Below are 20495 nucleotides of genomic sequence, written 5' to 3'. Positions count from 1 at the left end.
TAAGTAAACATAATCAGCTATTTGTCTATTAAAGTATCTCCCATTTCTTTCATTAGACAGATACTGGCCTCACATTGTGCATTAAGAAACTGTATTTAATCTCATATCAGTTTTTTTGTGGACAGTGTTCCAGCTTTTATTATTCTGACCACTACTTTTCTACTTTGGGTTATCAGTGCCTGTATCGATTTATGCATCCCTTGTCCAACTAATTAAGCGGCACAGGGATAGCATGTGTAGGATTCTGAGCCATTACAGGGTACATGCTATATACACTAAAAGCAAGCAAGTCCACCAATTAGCCTGACTGTGAGAGGAAACCCACATAGCATAGGGAAACCATGCAAACTGCGCACACGGAGCAGGGGCAGGAGCTGAACGGGGTCGTGGGGGGGGACAGCTGGTGGCACCCGCAGCCCGTGGAGTAATAAGCGGCTGGTGCTGGTGACCCTCATCTCAACCAGGGAGGCATGTGTTCAAGTAAATGTGCAGTAACCAAGACACGATTGACTGCAAAGACACGATTCCCATAATGCCTTGCAGATAAGAACATGAGATGTCAAGTCAAATCACTTTTATTCTAACTTTGCTAGAACGAGTGAATTAGTGAGCAAATCTTGAGTCTAGAGATCCCATTAGCAGTGAAATACACCAGATGGGGTGAAGTTTGAGTATGAGCATATCAGAGCCACCTCTTCCAGCTCCACACATACAAGGTGCTTCCAGGCCAGCAGAGAGCTATAATCTCTCCAACGTGTCCTGGATCTGCCCCGGGGCCTCCTCCCGGTTGGACATGCCCGAAACACCTCCCTAGAGAGACATCCTGGAGGCAACCTAGATAGATACCCGAACCATGTCAACAGGTTCCTTTCAATGCAGAGGAGCAGCAGCTGTACTTTAAGACCCCCCCCAACCAATGTCCGAGCTCCTCACCCTATCTCAAGGGCTGAGCCCAAACACCCTGTCACTACCCAAAGCTTGTGACCATAGGTGAGGGTAGGAATATAGATTGACTGGTAAAACGATAGCTTTGCCTTTTGGCTCAGCTCTCTCTTTACCACAACAGAATGGTAGAGCATTCTCATTAAGGTCGACACTGCACCAATCCATCTATCAATCTCCCGCTCCCTTCTTCCCTCACCCGTTTCCGTTTCACAACCTTGGTCTCAGACTTAGAGGTGCTGATCCTCATCACGGCCACTTCACACTCAACTGCAAACTACCCCAGTGCATGTTGCAGGTCACCGCCTGATTAAGCTAACAGGACCATATCATTTGCAAAAAGCAAAGACGAGATCCTGAGGTCACCCACCAGGAACAAGTCTGACTTACTACTGGGAATGTAAACCAAACTCTCGCTCCATTTACACAGGGACCTGATGGCCTGCAACAGCAGACCCCATACCCTTTACTCCTGAAGCACACCCCACAGGACCCCCGAGAAGCTGGTCCAGCATTCTACAACCAGGACGGAATCTGCATTGTTCCTTCTGGATCCGAGGCTCAACCAACAGGCGGACCCTCCTCTCCAGTACCCCAGCATAGACCTTCCCAGGGAGGCATGCAGAGGAGTGTGATCCCCCTGAAGTTAGAGCACATCCTCAGGTCCACCACCACTGCTTGCCAATCCAAACTTACTGTCCCCAACCTCCATGCTATGTTGAAGAGGTGTGTCAGCCAAGACAGTCCAACAACATCTAGACAGCCCTACTGTAAGTTGCTTTCAGTAAAAACGTCAGATAAATTAAATGAATTTTCTGGAAACAAACTGAGAGGTCATTCCCATAATCCTGTGGCCCACAAGGACAGCTGCTTAGGGCTGTGTGGATGATGGCCTCCTCACCTTCAGGCTTCTGCTAAAATCAAGAATAAGGTGTTAACTGCCTAATTGTGGTGTATTATGGGAGTCTCACCACTGGGAGGCAGTGTAAACGCAAAGGCAGATGCTTCTGCCCATGCTTTATTTCAGTGTCTGCATAAAAAAACAATACATACCGTGAATATCATAAAATTATTGCAATAAAAAGGTTCAATCAATGTTGTTGCAGTAAATTAAAAAGATGTTATGTAACACCATGTATTTTACCATTTAGCACTGTATTAAAAAAACACATACAATGACTATACCTCATCACAAACACACACATACACGCACACAAATTTTATATATACATATATTTTTTCCTCAGACAGTTTTTACCTACAGAACCCCTACCTCCATTAAAATGGCTTACTCTAAACTCCCTCCTCAGGGTGCCTTTCCCAAAAGCAGGAAAACGTGCCCCTGGCTGGTAGACATTCACTTCGAGACCTGCGAGCAAAGACACAACAAACGAAGAAAGTGGCAAGCGGAAAAGCTTTGTAACCCAGATAGCATTGTGTTATTGTTTCAACGTTGAAGTATTGTCATGTCCTGCTTATCCGATCCTCCTGTGTGCCACGCCCCCTCGTTAACCTCGTGTGGAATCAAACTTGTTATGTCCACTGTTTCCTGTTTTTCCATCGAGTCCTGTGTATTTTAGTCCATGTTAGAGTCTGTTTCTCTAGGTCTGTCATTGAAGTCCAGTAGTCTGATGGTGTGGTGTTGCGCGTTCCTTGGTTTGTTACATGTCCCTGCGCCGTCTCCCGATAAAATCCGTGTTACCCGATCCTTTGTCTTCCTCTCCTGCTTCCCAGTTCCGTGCACCGCGATCGTTCATGACAGACCTCCCACAGAAGAAGCCTAAAGCCGGTGAGGAAAAGGCTTCCGCCCTCACTGATGAAGAGTACCTCGAGCTCACCGATGAGATGCTCTACTGGCTGCGGCAGCCCGAGGTCTGGGAGGATTCAGCTGCCCATGCCCTCGTTTACCGGAGCAGGGACCTCCTGAAGGAAATGTCCCTGCCCGGCAACGCGCACCAGGCTCAAGAAGTGCGCAACAACCTCCGGCGGCTCAGAGAGAAGACAGCAGAAGCAATGATGCGGGAGCCGGTATGGAATAGTTGATTTCGTGCATCATGGGTGTATCTTGGGCAATTGTCGCCTGGTGGTGTCCATCTCCTCTCCAAGCTTTGACCACAGCCGATCTCCTCCACTAGGTGACTCGCCCTGGTCGTGAACATGTAGACGTTAAGTTCGACCAGGAACTCTTCCGCCCTTGCCGGTCACCTACCTCAGAAAGGTGCTTCGCCCATTCAGGTGCCTTGTTAACACCCTAGCCTTTGGTTTGTCAAAACCTATCCTGCAAGGCAGCAGGAGACTCGTGGAGGGTGGGGTTGCCTATGTCCCGTGCAGTTGTACATGACTGTATACAACTGCCCACTGCCCATTTGCCATGTCAGTTTGTGAAAATTCTAGATATTCCATGGTCAATTGTAAGTGGTATTACTGCAAAGTGGAAATGTTTAAGAACAACAGGAACTCAGCCTCAACTCAGTAACTGCAGAATTACAGACTTCCTCTGGCAATAACCCCAGCACAAAATCTGTGCCAGGAGGTTTATGGAATGGGCTTCCTTGGCTACAGTAAGCATGCAAGCACAAGCATTATGGAATATTATTTAGCACTTCATAATGCATAGAGAATGTAATCATTAGGATTCTATAAGAAGCTGATGTAAACTGTACAGAGTGTGACCTTGTAACCTTGAGTGAAGTGTGTTCTATCTGTGGTGAAATAGATGGCGACAACTCATGGGTATGGCAGAATTAATATATTCACTTTACATTTTACTCAGTAATACCTACTGGACACAAAGACGGATAGCTACATTACTAACAGCTTTTCTTTTAGCTTATCTAAGAATAGAACATTTTCCTTCACACTTAAAATGTTCAGTTTTAATTTATTTATATGTGCTATGGAACTACTGCTAATTAGGTACTTACATGAAAGACATTAGTATAACCATAACAATGGTTACTGTCAAATAAGTATTTTCAGCATAGTTCTGCTTCTATTAGGATGTCACTGAGGTTGAGCCAAAAAAGTTCAAATTATATGAGCTAGGATGTTTTTATTATTATTTTTACTATGTCAATAATTTCTACTTTCACCCAGATTCCCTGTATTGGATGTGACAGGTGGTTCCATCTGTCTTGTGCCGACAGACCTGGACTTTTTTTGTGTGTGGTGTTAATAAAAAGGCCAGAACAATTCAGGGTACTATTTTGAAAATTTATTTATTTTAATTAAAGACCTGAATGTTGCATTGTGAGACCTGAATGTTGCTTTGCGTTGTGGTTTTTATTTATTTTAATTCAGCCGGCCATTACTTGTGTGTGTGGGTGTTATGTACAATAAAAGTACTGCAAAACTGAAGATATATTTATTTTTATTTATTTTAATTCAACGGAGCTGGATTAGTGTGTTTGTGTTGTATGGAAATATAGGTCTACACATTCAAGATTTTTCTTTATTTTCAGTCAACAGACCTGGATTTTTTTTATGCTGTGTGAATAAAAATGTCTGAGACATTCAAGATGTGTTATTAGGATGAAAATGATTCTTAGGTTCAAATTTCAAAGTTTTAAAAAATATGTTCAAGAATAAATTATTGTACATGGTAAAACAGTGTGCTTAATGTTGTGCCTGTGAATTACTGTTTATATGTTATAGCTGGGGAAGCTATTTTGCCCATGTCTTTTTTCCACATATAAATCTGGTATAATACACAAGGACATATATGAGCAGGAAAGAAATAGAATCGTGGTTACCTGACGTTTAAAACGTGTATTATGAACGGAATATTTATGTATATAAAAAGGCTTCAAATCCGGATTGAAATTCTCGAAACACTGCCATCTGGCGTGATGATTTCAAATTAGCTCGTGAACGTGCATTTTAAGGGGAAACATGGGGAAACTGAATTGCCCGGAACACCTGTTAAGCCACGCGGGCCTCTTTCTACTGCTTTATGCAGGTGTAATGCCGAAAAATTAACCTCACCTTGATATGAAGGCAGACACCCCTAGTGTGGACCGTACCATTTTAACCACCTCGGCGCTAGAAGCAGCCAGTCGGTTGCATCATTCATTCTCATTGAGTGACATGCTCGTTGTGTTCGTCTGTCATGGTACTGTTTGTCGTGCATTGTTAAATGTCAGGGGCGTCACTAGGTTTTAAGGACGGGGGCGGGAGGGGGGGGGGCTTAGCCCCCAAGAAATACACACGATATGAACAAACGTAGCGCATGAGTACAACATTTCACAAACAGAAAACAAAGACTGAGAAATTGCTTTTCAACTTTTTTGGACAGATTAAACATCTTAGGCCACCAATAGATTTATTGTTTTATAATTGTTTATAATTTTTATGGCTGCAATCACCAGTTACTTGGTGGGTGGAAGCATCAAAGAATGCCGTCTGTTTTTAAGAGTGGCAAATCGGTCAATCACTCTGTTGTGACTCAGATGCTGAAGCGTGTCTCGCAGAGTTATTTAAACGGTCCGGCGAAATTTATGTTAGGTCCCGCCGACCCCAGGGGGTTAATTACATGGGACTCTCTGCTGTTAGCTGCAGCCAACTAATTGTTATTGCCAGCAGTGATGAAGACTTACTTTCTTGAAAAACTTGCGTATAGGCATGTTGTCTATGTGTGCAGCATGTACACTAGTGTGTCCGCAGGTGTAGATGCAGCGGAGTGTAAAGTAGCAGTGAAAACGTGGACTGGATTTTCCATAATGACAACTGAACAACTGGAACGGATTGGATAACGAAGCACTGAGGCTACCTTAACACTGTAAAGTGAAAGGAACCAACAGATTAATGATCATATTCAAGTGAATAGTGACAGGTTTATATTATTATTTATTTAAACTCATATTCCTGCGTCGTTATATTGCATTTGTCTGCAATTTTTGTTAAAAAAAAAAAAAAAGGATAAGTAAAAAAGAAAAACTTGAAAAAAACACCAAATTATTTAGGGGGGCTTAAGAATATTTTAGGGAGGCTTCAGCCACCCTAAAATAGGTCTAACGACGCCACTGGGTGAATGTGAGGCATGAATTGTAAAGCGCTTTGAGTACTCGTAGGAGTAGAAAAGCGCTATATAAATGCAGTCCATTTACCATTTAATTAACCTGTGCAAGTTTCACGGGTGTAGCTACAATACAGGCAGATTTAACAGGGGATGCCGTTTCTGGCAGCTGGTTGCCGAAAAAGGCATCCCCTTTAATTTTGGATTTCTGTAGCTTCCACCATCAAGTACATGAAAAATATATCCCCACGCCCCCTTCTTCATTACATTCATTTGCACTGACCCCAGCAGCAAACACGTTTTTAATACAGTTTGTAGACAGTAAGTGTCATCTGAGCTACATGGTGCAACACTATTTTAGCCATACATTCTAACGAGACCACAGACGTCTTTAAAAGACTGAACAATATTTTTTTTTCTTCGTGAAAAGAACAGTTACTGTGCATCTGATACACACTTATAATGTAACAGGCGTTATGTTGCCAAGTTCATGTCTGTTTTGAAGTTTTGAATCAATATTAACATGCGTGAGATAGCCGAAGTATTAAGTAGCAGTTTTCAGATCCACATATATATTTGTTTATATGTTGTATATCTGTATTTCAACAAAATATATAGTGTCGTATGATATGTTGCATACGTTTTATGAGTTTACATAAACAGAAACGATCGTTTTCACGCACTACAAAAAAGAGCTTTCCTTTCGCTGTTTTCAGTGGTGCGTGCTCCAAAGACATCATTCTACGGCAGGGTTATTCAACTCACGGTCCTCGAGGTCCGAGCACTGCTGGTTTTCCAGCCTTCCTTTACCTGTCAGTCAGGCGTGAAGCCTCTGACCAATCAGAATCAGTAATTATTAAACAACTACCTGGGAGAACTGAAAACACGGACTGGATTTGGAATCGAGGTCCAGAATTGAAGAACCCTGTTCTACGGATGCTTTTTTCGGCATAACACCTGTTAGCGTGAGTGAAACACTGCCGCTAGGTGTGGGGAGTGTGGATCTGAATATCTGTCGAAGAGCCAACCTAGAACCGATTTCACCTCGGTACTCAACCGATCCTCTGTATTTACCTCTGTGGATCTCTATAGGGGAAGGTCATAGTTGCTATTTTACGTTTAATTGTTGTGTTTGCCCGGAAACTTATGATGTTTTTATGGGAGAAAATGAATATGAGTAAAAATGGAAGGATGAATGTGACTTTTTACATATGGTAAATGTAACAGCATCAGTTTACTAATAAAAAAATAACTGTAGCTATGCAGACCGACGTGACGTCGCACCACTAACCCCAATATATCCTTCGCGACCCCCAAACGTTAGTATGAAACGTACGTCCCTGCATGCATTTGGCATTTCAAGAAGATGTAAATCAAACGATTAAACCAATTCTTTTCCAATAGTCTACACTGAGGGCAAAATCTTAAATATCTGCATGAGCAGTGAATAATCCCTGGTATTAAAGTCACCGTAGTTCAGGCATTTAAAATATTACATCTTTAATTAATGGCAACAAGACTTACCGTAAAAACCAACGAAGTCTTTGGTTTTCTCGGGGTCAGTGTCCATAATTGAAAACAAGTAAACTCAAAACAACCAGGCATTAAATACCGGCGATGTTTTACTTGCAAAAATGTGGATAACAATGTTTAGAAAACAAAAATTCACTGTACAGAGCAAAACGAAGACAGCAACGCTATACAATACCTGAGGAGCCCAAAACTTACGTATGGTATTTCACCTAATTTTGTAAAAGTACGAGAGACTTTACAGTACCGACTTACAGATGTTTAGCACTTCCCCATGTTTAGCACACGTTTATTACAAAATATTTGCTGAACACCAATTGCTCGCGATTTACTCGTTACACCTGCTGGAAACACGTTTGTGAGAGTGCGCAGGCTACATTTATTCATATAAAGATAAATGATCAGTTACCCCTGTCTTTCCGCACACGTATCATTTTAATCAGGTTCCCCCAACCAAAGTTCTCTCCCGTTCAAGTTAATATGTGTATTAATACCCAAACAAGACCAGCTGGATTAGCCGCCTACCCCCATCCCCTTATTTCAGTATTGAGCCGATCAAATAATGATCCGAGAAATGAACCTGACCTTGGGTGAGGCCCCCGGGAAAGGCGTGGACCGCAGACTAACGGCGTGGCAAAATGGGGCTGGTTTCTCTCACAGTACTTAGATATATAGGCCTAGCTGCAAGCTCTCTTTTACCGAGAAGCTGACGCTCTTCTGTGTCAAACTACGCACATATATTTGATTTTTAGATAGGATACTATAGCTTACTTAAAATAAACTAGTAAATATATAAATAAAAAAAACGAGCTGATAAAAATCAGCAGACAAGGAGAAAGTATTTTAAAATTTTGATTGAAGATACCGGGAAGCGGAATAAAATGACTGTGTGGAAGAGCGCCTACGCCGCAGCGGCGGTAATTCTCCTGGCTGCAGGTACTCATGAACCGTGCATCCTAACCTTTCACTTACTATATGCCTACAGCGGTACACAGCTAATAGCGTATGAACAGTCATTAAATAGGCCTGTCATACCCAATTGTATTTATATTAATTATCCTCGTCGAGATGTAAACAATTTTTTTTGTCTTTAAAGCGATAGCACCCATTGCACCAAACAAGCAAATTATTAATATTCAGTTTTCTGCCATTCTAGTGTAGAATGAATCTTGACTTTTTCTGGTGTATTAGATGTTCAGACAGACGTGCTTTCCAAATAATATGACACAATGGTTATGATACTTTAAAATAAGAAAAGGCTCGCTGGGATTTAAATGCAGTCAATTAAACATCCGATAAACATCAGTTAGCCGATGAAAAGCGATAAAAGAGTAAAAATGTTAAAACAATTCAAATTTTTAAATAAATATTTAAGTTGAACTGTAGGCTACTTAGAACAAAAAAAACTTCAAATGCAGTAAACGTAACTGCACATATCTATAGACATACAAAGACAAAACTTGAAAAAATTGAAAATTCTGTGTGCGCTATATTCTTGTTAAATATATATCAGCGGTAATCGCGCTTCGTTTTTATTAGTAGGCCTTTTTATTTACATATTCCAGTAAGACCTTGAAATGCATCAACAGATCACCACAGTGGCGTCGTTAGGCCTATTTTAGGGTGGCTGAAGCCTCCCTAAAATATTCTTAAGCCCCCCCTAAATAATTTGGTGTTTTTTCAAGTTTTTTTTTTTTTTTTACTTACCCTATTTTTTATTTATTTTTTTTACAAAAATTGCAGACAAATTCAATATAACGACGCAGGAATATGAGTTTAAATAAATAATAATATAAACCTGTCACTATTCACTTGAATATGATCATAAATAGTGGGCAGTGGTGGCTTGATGGTTAGGGTAACGCACTTGTAATTGAAAGATTGCAGGTTCAAATCCCCCACCAGCAACTCACCACTGAGGTACCCTGAGCAAGGTACCATCCCCAAGCACTGCGCCCCGGGCGCTGAATTAGCTGCCCCCTGCTATGTCACGAAAGTCACATATGGGTCAAATGCAGAGGTCACATTTCATTGTTGTGTACTGTGGTGTGTTGACAATAACCACTGATCACTTAATTCTAAATTCTTAATTCTAAATCTGTAACAGTGTTAAGGTAGCGTCAGTGCTTCGTTATCCAATCCGTTCCAGTTGTTCATAGGGAACGCCCACATTACTGAAAATCCAGTACACGTTTTCACTGCTACTTTACACTCCGCTGCATCTACACCTGCGGACACACTAGTGTACATGCTGCACACATAGACAACATGCCTATACGCAAGTTTTTCAAGAAAGTAAGTCTTCATCACTGCTGGTAATAACAATTAGTTACTGTAGCTCCAGCTAACAGCAGAGTGTCCCATGTAATTAACCCCCTGGGGTCGGCGGGACCGAACAGAAATTTCGCAGGACCGTTTAAATAACTCTGCGAGACACGCTTCAGCATCTGAGTCACAACAGAGTGATTGACCGATTTGCCACTCTTAAAAACAGACGGCATTCTTTGATGCTTCCACCCACCAAGTAACTGGTGATTGCAGCCATAAAAATTATGTACTTTATTTTCAGTTTTTTTCTTGTTGTTAATGCAGCAAACACATTTCCTGTGTTTTCTTGTTGTACTGTATTAAAAAGCATAAATAAAACAACAAATCTATTGGTGGCGTTTGATGTTTAATCTGTCCAAAAAAGTTGAAAAGCAATTTCTCAGTCTTTGTTTTCTGCTTGTGAAATTTTGTGCTCATGCGCTACGTTTGTTCATATCGTGTGCATTTCTTGGGGGCTAAGCCCCCCCTGTCCTTAAAACCTAGTGACGCCCCTGGATCACCCTATAAATGCGGATCTGCGCAGTAGACATTAGGCTATTTAAACCGAACTCAGCGCTTCAGTACTCATAGTAATCACGTGCGTTTAAGTAATCAATGAATTATGATGCATCTTTAATCCCAAGCAGTTACTATTTTTGTTCATGATTTGTACTTCAGTAGCAGAGGTGGAAATTTCAGGTCCAGAAAGTAAAGTAAGATTTTGTTTCAACCAACCATTTGAGCATAAAGAGTCACAGACACAGAGTTCTCAGCTGCTTGGTTGAAGCAAAATCTTGGACTGGATTTTTACTTTCTGGGCCTGAAATTTCCAGCTCTGTTCAGTAGTAAATGCATGAGTTATTACTAAGTATTTGTAAGCCGTACCCCGTCAAGCAGTGTTACCAACATAGCAAATGTTCTTGTCGAAGTCGAGTGTTATGAATCGGAAAGAATTTTATCGCGCTTAATTCCTTCATATTTTAAATAATTTTACATCAGATACCAAATACAAGAGGTTCACATTTACATGAAAGATACGGCAGCGAATTGCTGCCACCAAGATAAAACGAAATGTTTGTCATTATTTCGACATAATTAAGTTAATATGTCGAAATTAACATATAACGAGAAAAACGTTTTACGGCGACTTATAGTGATACTGGCTTATATATAAATTTGCCGAGTACATACTGAAATGCAGTTAACATCTAACCAGGTGTAATTAAAACATACAATAAATTATAATAAATGACAGATATGAAAATAAGCAAGTATAGGCCTACGAGGTGGTCCGTGGCTTAGGTGCGGAGAGGAAGTACAATGAGAATGAGATCGTGCTAGGAAATATGAAAAGATGCATTGATGCAAACAGGAGATTTACAATGTATAACATGAACAGCTCGTGCGAATGAATGAGCAGATAGTGCAAACCAACACAGTGTTCAGACGAGGTACCAAGTTGTGTGGAGGGGGGCGGAGTGGAGAATGGACTTCGAGCACAATGACATCAGTGGGGATAAAGCGATCCCTCAGCATAATTCCTAAATTCTACCGTAGATTTGGATGAAACTTTGGGTACTTGTCGGATATAGAAGAATATTATTCAAGATGGAATGGGAGACACAATATGCTTCATTACAAAGATTTCAACAAATAAATTTACTAACCTAAAACTCGCAGTATCTCGTCCCCAGCACAAAGTAAAACGTGATCAAGTTATGTAAACGAATCAACATAAAACATAGGCTAACATAACATAACTCATTACGTTATAAGGAGAAACGCGTGTTAACTAAATCGTTCAGATTCTTATTTTAACCAGATAAATTAGTATTACATTACCGCAAGATTTTATTGTTTTGATTAGATTATTCCATATGACGTTATAACCGGATACTTTAATATCTCGTTATAACGAGATAATCTCGTATTTTGTTATATCGAGGTAAGAATTCGTGTCTCGTTATAATGAGCGGGACGAAGAACTCGAGGGCAGGCGTTTGGCGAATGAAACGGGGTTTTATGTTGAATAGAATAGAATACATTTTATTGTCATTGCACGAATGCACAACGAAATTAGGTGTGTCCTCTGAAACAGATTCAACACAACACTAGCATAACTCTGCACATTAAGCTACACACATTCAAAATAAGAACACTAGCAATACGGGCCAATAAACTTTGAGTGTTTCTTTGGGCATGCCTATACAAGGTGGGAGTATATAAATAGTTTCAGAATGGTGCTATTTACAATAATGAGTCCCCAGGATATTGCATTTTTGTTCCATTGATGCCCTGGGAGGCGGGGGAGGTTCTTTGATTGTGCTCGGGTAGAAGCTTTTTAGCAGTGCGCATCTCAATAGATCCGTAAGGCCTTCCAGAGGGCAGCAGAATGATACATTAATGTAAACAAACAGGAAATGGTGATTATCAAATCCGCGAGGGGCTAAATGACAGTGCTAGAATGGGCACGGACTAGCAAGGATGGAGGACGAGACAAACAGCATCAGATATGGCCTATCAGGTCCATGTGAGGGAGGAGACAGGAGGGTCAGGCAGACATGGCGGACAGGACATGACAACAGGGGTTAAGCATATGTGTAAAGGTTAATGTGTAAAGGTTAATGTGTAAGAATCACTGATTTCAGAAAATTGAACCCATTGAACTGCAAAACTGTTTATCATAGCAACCTTACGTCTGTGCTTCCCAAATTTTACAACTTTGTTGATTTTGCAACCAGCGGAAATAATGCATGGAAGTATGCTTACTGTAACGTAGCAAACGCTTACATAGCGTCGCTCTCCGCCCATCTCGACCAGTTGGATCACATTGCACTGTTCCTGACTCCTGCATACAAACCCTGCATTGCCAGGACAAAGCCCACAGTACAGACCATAAATGTCTGGTCTGAGACAGTCATAGCCGAACTACAAGAGTGGTTTAACAGCAGAAACTGGGACCTGTTTATGGAAGAAGCCACTCTGGACAGCCACATAGACTTAAATGCCTATGCCTTCTCTGTGTTAGCCTACATCATCTTCTGTATGGAGAATGTTATCACTACTAGGACCAAGGGGCAAGGGGGGGCAAGGGGTGGCTGTGGCCACCTTAGACAGAAACCTGGTCAGCCTTTTGGCCACCCCCAGAATATCTACATTATTCTGGTATTTTTTCCTTGCCCAGAATTTCATTTCTTTAGAGGCAGAACTTTTCTCTGCAGCTGCAAGACACATGGGAGGCATCTAACCTGGGAAGCATCTAACCTAAATATTCCCTTATTTTCAAGATGCCTTATATTCATATTTAGATGCCTCTGGTCCCACCCTGGCCACCCCACTGATAATTTTCTGGCTTCACCACTGCATCAGAGAGGCAGAGCGCCACTACAAAATGTGAATAGAGCAGCACTTCAACAGGTCAGACTTCCGTTGTATGTGGCAAGGCATAAAGTCCATCACAGACTACAAAGGCAACAGCAGCTGCAGCCTAACAAACGGAGTTCACCCATCTCTCCCTGACAAGCTACCACTGCCCATCATCTTCTCTAACATTGGCACCACACAAGGTGAGAAGGACCCTAAGCCACATCAACCCCAACAAAGCTGCTGGCCCGGAAGGGGTTCCAGGGTGGGTCCTGAAGCACTGCGTGGGACAGTTGGCAGCACCAGTGTTCACCAGCCTGTTCAACATCTGAGAACAGGCCATCGTTCCCATCTGCCTCAAGACTGCTACCATCATCCCTGTTCCAAAACCAGCAGCGGTCAGGTCCCTGAACGACTATCGTCCAGTGGCCCTGATCCCCATGATCATGAAGTGCTTTGAAAGATTGGTCCTAACTCACATAAAAAAAAAACATTCCACCTTCCGGGGACCAACACCAGTTTGTTTACAGGGCAAACAGGTCAGCTGAGGACGCTGCCTCACTGGCCCTTCACACTGGCCTATTGTATCTGGAACAGAAAGACAGTTATGTATAGATGCTGTTCATTGACTACAGCTACGCCTTCAACACCAACACCCCAAACAAGCTGGCTACAAAACTTAGCATCAACCTGAACCTCAACACATACCTGACTAATTGAATTCTGGACGTTTTCACCAGCAAAACACAGACTGTACACATGGGCAAGCACTCCTCCACTGCATTGACACTACACACTGGAGCACCACAGGGCTGTGTGCCAAGTCCTCTGTTATACTCCCTCTTCACACACAACTGCAAACCCATTCATGATTCCAACATCGTAATCAAGTTTGCAGATGACACCACTGTGAGGCCTGATGTCAAACTAGTCAGCCTATAGAGAGGAGGTTGAGAACCTGGAGAGCAGGAGCTGGGACAACAAACTTTCCCTCAACCTGAAGAAAACCAAGGAGCTGATCCTGGACTTCAGGAGATTGACAGATAAGGACCATCAACCTATCAACACCAGCAGCTAGAAGGTGGAGTCTGTCCAGAACTTTAGATTTCTTGGTGTGTAAATCAGCCGTGACCTGTCCTGGTCAACAAATACAAAAGAACTTCAGAGGCTTCACTTACTGAGAAGCATAAAGAAAGCACAACTTCCACAACAGCTGGTGGTCAACTTCTACAAGTGTGCCATAGAGTCCATCATCACATACTGCATTACAGCATGGTACCCAGACAGTACCTCCGAGAACAAGAAGGCCATCCAGAGCATCATCAAAACAGCTCAAAGGATCACTGCCTCGCAACAGTAACTGCTGTAACTGCAAACTGTAACTGCAAAGCCAGGAACATCTGCAGTGATCCAGCCCACCCTGGGCACAAACTTTTCACACTTATGCCGACTGGCAAACATTACAGATCCCTGTACATTCACATAGCTAGACTGCAGAACAGTTTCTACCCCAGGCTGTCACACTGCTAAACATACTGGGCTCATCCCCTCATTCACAACAGCACCACACGAAACTGAACTGAGACTTTCCACACCACAGACATCAGGCACTACACACCCAGAATATGTACTATAACTGTCCTGGCTCCTAGCCATCATTCAACTACCTATGTTGACTGTACGATGAAGCTGCTATCACATTAATCTCATCACCACTATTATGTTCTATGAAATCCATTATACCGTGCAATACTATTGATTATGATCATTATCTTGCAGTACAATAACTCATGTGCAATATTCTTCTTATACTTTTATACTGTGTATTTGTAATTGTACATTGCTATATACTATTTCTTTTTTTCGTTAAATTTTCTTTTAGCTTGTATAGTTGGATTGGCATTCCAGCCACTGGAAAATTACCTCACACATGCACTGTATCAGTGCACGCTCCTTACCTCTCTCTCTCTCTCTCTCTCTCTCTGCCTTGTGTAGTTTTTATTGAGGCTTCTACAGGATGATCAAAACATCTCATTGTACTTGTACAGTGACAATAAAGATATCTTGTATCTTGTATCTTGTACAGGTGGCATGACCTGTCATCAATCTCATTATGTGTGCAGTGCATAGACAGCTTACATACTCACTACACAGCACAAAGGACACATATCATTTCCTGGTTGAACTCATCACCTGAAACTAGGTGACAGGCGACATTGACATACAGATTATTACCGTTTGCAATAGTTTTAAAAACTGCCCTGTCTGTAGAAATATCAAAGTCCGCATTAAAGTTTCATCTATTTCAAATAGCGTTTGATAAAAGTGGACCATGATATCTTTGACTTTCCTAACTCAAAATTTCATTTTATTTCTTTGTCTGTCTGTCTATTTGTGCATTTATTTATTTGTCTGTGTGCCTTTTTATTTGTTTATTTATTTGACTAGGTGTTTAGTTATTTAGCTATTCATTCATAGTTTATTCTATTTTTATCCTTGATATGTCTGAAAACATTTTATTAGTTTCTGTATTATTTACTGTTAATTTGTGCCTGTTCAGCACTTTGGTTAACTTTGGTTCTTTTAAATATGCTATAGAAGTAAACTTTGACCTTTGACCTTGACTTTGCTTATTAGTATAAAAAAGTTTTTCCGTTTGTTTTGCAGAATCGCTCGCACAGAATGGTAAGTTTATTGCGTTTCAGTCTTTCCTTCTTAGTTATCCACTGCTTTGTGTGCCAATGCATTTGCACTTACTTTTATTAATAAATAATGTGTTAAATTAGGGTGACCAGATAATCCATGTCAGGGAGGACACTTTGAGCTACTTCGGGTTTTACAAACTACTTTCAAATTGAAAGGCTCCTGTGCTCGGCTAAATAGTTCAGCTCTTCTTGTGCTTTGACTGGTTTGTTTCCTTGACTGAAAGACTCATCCAGCTGTTTCACATTAGCATTAGTGACACATGCATGATCATAGGAGACTGACCAATCAGCACACAGCAAGAACTCGGTGCTCAAGTGAAATCCAGGTCAGTTTAATTGAAATGGTAATTTACAATTCCTGTCCTAGCTCAGAATGTCCTCCCTGACATGGATTATCTGGTCACCCTATGTTAAATGTCTTTAAATGGTATATTGCAGAGTATTGGCCATAAACTCATAAAGCCTAAACTTATAAAGTACTTCAGCAAAAGTCCTGTACCAATATAGTGCACTGCATCAATACAGTTGCGAATCAATCAGTTCAGTTATATAATCTAAATAAAGTTATTGCTAAGCTACCTGCCTCTTGTATCCCTCCAATACATGGACTCAGTACCTATGTAACACCACTGGACTGTCAAAAAACCTCTAAAATAAGCAAAAATTCGCCAGTTTGTTCATGTTCAGCTCTTTACCTGCTCACCTCTCCCCCCTCCCAGTGTGTGGTCAGGCTCCACTTAACACCAAGATAGTGGGGGGTGAGGACGCACCCCCGGGCAGTTGGCCCTGGCAGGCCAGTCTGAAACAGAATGGCTCTCACATCTGCGGAGGATCCCTCATCAACAGTATATGGGTGGTCACTGCTGCCCACTGCATCGGAAGGTGAGTAAAAAAACATGATGTACATCTGTCTTCTGTAGCTGCTTATCCGGGTCAGTCTCAGAGTGGAGCTGAACACAGGACACAAGCCAGGGTACACATTGGATGGGATGCCCGTCCATTGCAGGAAACTGCATTACTAACTATGGGCAATTCAGAGACACTGATTCATGTAACATAATGTTTTCAGACTCTGTGAGGAATATACAATGCCCTCCACAATTATAGGCACCCCTTGTAAAGATTTGTAAAAAGGGTCAGAAAAAATCCACCTGTTAGTGAAGTACCTTCATCTCACACTGAAAAAAATAACAAAAATCCAACCTTTCATTGAAACAAATTTATTCAAAGAAAAACAAATCCTTCATAAAGAAATACTTATTTTCAACAAAAATTGCACCACAATTATTGGCACCCCAGCATTTAATACTTTGTACAGCCTCCCTTTGCCAGTCTAACAGCACTGAGTCTCGTATAACATTATGCAAGGTTGGAGAATTATGCAAGCATTCCTCTTTACAGAATCTCTCCAGATCACCCAGGGTCCGAGGCCCTCTCCTGTACACTCTCATCTTCAGCTCAGCCCACAGGTTTTCAGTGGAGTTCAGGTTGGGGGACAGAGATGGCCATGGCAGAAGCTTGATTCTGTGGTCAGTTAACCATTTTTGTGTTGATTTGGACATGTGCTTAGGATCACTGTCCTGCTGGAAGATCCAATGATGGCCCAGTTTTTGTTTTCTGGCAGAGGCAGCCAAATTTTGACTTAAAATGTCCTGGTATTTCATGGAGTCCATAATGCCATGTAAAGTTTCCAGGGCCTTTGGAGGAAAAACAGCCCCACAACATCACAGAACCTCCACCATATTTTACAGTTGAGATCTTTTGGTTACAGTTGGTTCTTTTCATTATAGCCGTTCTTTTTTTTTTTTTTAACGCCAAACCCACCTTGAATTTTGATTGCCAAAAAGCTCCATTTTTGTTTCTCAGACCATAGAACAGGGTTCCAGTTGTATTAGCGTTTCATGAACTCCAGGCACTTACGTTTGTGGTTAACTGACAGACAAGGCTACTTTCTGGCATACCCTCCAAATAATCTGTTAGCATGAAGGTGGCGTCTGATGTTTTTTCCAGAGACATGGTGACCCCAAGATCCTTGGCGATTATTTTGCCTCTCTTGTGATCCCCTTCACTGTATGGGGGCAAAATAAACTTGGGTCCTCTTCCAGGCAGGTTTGTAACAGTTCCAGTTGACAACAACTTTTTTATTATGGGCAGTACAAATGGGCATTTTCAGGAGAGTAATTATTTTTTTATACCCATGACTTAGGAAGGTCGTCACACTTCTCCCTCATTTGATTTGTGCGTTCTCTTATTTTTCCCTCGTTGATGCATGACTAAGGGAATTTGGCCTCTGTATCTGCTCATGTTTCCACCTCAGTTAATCAGGAAGTCATGGATTACAGCTTGAAGGTTCCTACACACCCCAATCAACTCAAAGATCTACAATTTGCATGGGAAACATGCTTCAGTTACATTGTGTTTAGTATATTTTACAGGGGTGCCAATAATTGTGGCACATGTGTTTTTGTTAAAAAATTATTTCTAGATGAAGGTTTTGTTTCTCTTTGAATACATTTATTTAAATGTAAGGTTGGATTTTTCTCACTTTTTCAGTGTGAGTTGAAGCTACTTCACCAAAAGCTGGATTTTTTCTAACCCTTTTAACAAATCATTACAAGGGGTGCCCATAATTGTGGAGGGCACTGTATGGTCATGAGAAACCCCATTTAATCATATGTAGGATGTGCAAAATACACACACACACACACACACACACACGCACACGCGCACATGCACACACAGAACTGGGGCTGGGATTGGAGTCATCTAGCCCTGGAGGTATGAGGGTAGAAAGTGAATCACTGTGGTGAAAGATGACGATGGTGTATTCATTCCTCAATAATCCTCTTCAGCTTCACATAAAAAGCGTCTTTAAAAATTTTCTGTCCACCGCAGTGAATCTCCTCATGACTGGGAAGTGTTTGTGGGTCTGCAGACCCAGGAGGGAAGTAACCCAAATGGACAGGGCAGCGTCGTGAGCCGCGTCATCGTTCATCCGCTTTACGACAGTCAGACACACGATAATGACATCGCTCTAATGCAGCTCAGTGCCACTGTGACCTTCACCGACTACGTCCAGCCCGTCTGCCTGGCAGCCAGTAACAGCACCATCTACAACGGCACTGAGATCTGGGTCACTGGCTGGGGCGACATCAGCTCTCAAGGTCAGTGTGAAAATACGCCAAACCCCATGCCCAATCCATAGCCCTTCCATTGCTGAAAGTGAATCTTTGTCATTACCTATAAGAAATGCTCTTAATGTTCTCTGCTCAAGCAGGTTTACCTTCAAAACTTCACAATGCAGGTCTGTCAGCTTTTGTAAAACACAGTCAGCCCACTTATCATCATAACTAAATGTTTTTTCACACCAGTCTCCCTTCCATCACCTGGGATTCTACAGGAAGTGCAGATTCCTATAGTCGGAAACAGGATCTGTAGCTGCCTTTACGGCACAGCAAACATCAACATCACGAACAACATGTTATGTGCTGGTCTCCTACAAGGAGGGAAGGACTCATGTCAGGTACAGCAGCTTCACAGTCATTTTCAGGGCATGTAACTGAGAGCTGTCCCTGTGCTTACAGGCTTCAGTGTTGGTATATGAAAGAATTTCATGGTTGGTGATTTTGGTACTTACGATATGAATGTATTTGCAGGGAGACTCTGGGGGTCCACTGGTGACCCAGCTGGGCTCTGCCTGGGTCCTGGCCGGGGTTGTCAGCTTTGGTATCGGATGTGCAGAACCAGACTTCCCTGGAGTTTACACCAGGGTGTCAAATTATCAGAACTGGATCATCTCCACCATCACCCCTAACAACACAGGCTTTGTCACTTTCACCTCCAGTGGCAAAGATGATAGTAACAGCACATGTCCTGAAATTGGTCTTAGCTCCTCCTCCATGACCAGAGCCTCAAACTTCCTCCTACTCTCCCTTCTCCTCTCTTTAGCTCCTTCTCTGTTGCATCCCTGCCTCAAATTGTAAACATTTACCATTTTAGGCATTAGAAAAAACACCAGTGAGCAGCTATGTGCTGGAGGTCAAATGCCAAAGTGATGTAACAAATAAAAGTCTTGTGAAATTCTGGGGCAATTATATCTTAACTTTCAGCCTGTGCGACATTAATACTTAATAATAAAAGCATACCCTTATACTGTTAACTGTAATACTTCCTCCTCTTCATCGCCTAATAAAACCATGACTCATTAAGAGTGTCTTGTACTGAAGATTTTACTGTGTCTGTGATTTCATAATTAACACTCAAAGCATTCACACCATTCATAATGGCCAGATGCATTTCTACAGTGGGGTATCCATGTGTTATTCTGTAGTACTGAGAGGACTGCCATTCTTTAAAATGTTTAACGCAGTTTTGAGTACCATGAGAACTGCTGTCATTATGTTTAAAAGTGTGAATTTATACATTTATACAATTTAACTGTTGGAGAGGAAAAAACTGCTTTGGTGTTTCATGACAGCAATTGTTTTTCAAGACCTCTACAATTGTCTACATACTGTCAATCAACTTCAGATCTATGTTTCAGTGCTCACATAAGAAGTATTACTAGCATTGTATTCTACCATCTATGGAAAATAGTCAATCTTTGGAAAATGCTTTCACTGACTAATACAAGG

The 20495-nt window shown here is 41.7% G+C and overlaps 1 protein-coding gene and 1 long non-coding RNA gene across 2 annotated transcripts; one reads left to right on the top strand and one right to left on the bottom strand.

Annotated features, from left to right (window-relative positions):
* Positions 1-1921: 1921 nt before the first annotated feature.
* Positions 1922-8208, bottom strand: LOC111833729 (uncharacterized). Its single transcript, XR_002835824.2, has 2 exons — positions 8072-8208; positions 1922-3087 (listed from the first exon to the last, which is right to left on the bottom strand). It is a non-coding gene; the product is annotated as an uncharacterized lncRNA (long non-coding RNA).
* LOC111833727 (serine protease 27-like) lies at positions 8152-20086 on the top strand. The gene is made up of 6 exons (XM_023792287.2): positions 8152-8422; positions 15824-15841; positions 16581-16743; positions 18757-19025; positions 19233-19384; positions 19518-20086. The coding sequence occupies exons 1-6, from the start codon at positions 8368-8370 to the stop codon at positions 19842-19844; spliced, it is 984 nt and encodes a 327-aa protein (XP_023648055.1). The 5' UTR covers positions 8152-8367; the 3' UTR covers positions 19845-20086.
* Positions 20087-20495: the final 409 nt, after the last annotated feature.

This window comes from Paramormyrops kingsleyae, chromosome 22, assembly GCF_048594095.1.
Source record: "Paramormyrops kingsleyae isolate MSU_618 chromosome 22, PKINGS_0.4, whole genome shotgun sequence".
Classification (NCBI taxonomy): domain Eukaryota; kingdom Metazoa; phylum Chordata; class Actinopteri; order Osteoglossiformes; family Mormyridae; genus Paramormyrops; species Paramormyrops kingsleyae.
The sequence above is the reverse complement of the archived record's forward strand: the minus strand, read 5'-3'. Positions and strand labels throughout refer to the sequence as shown.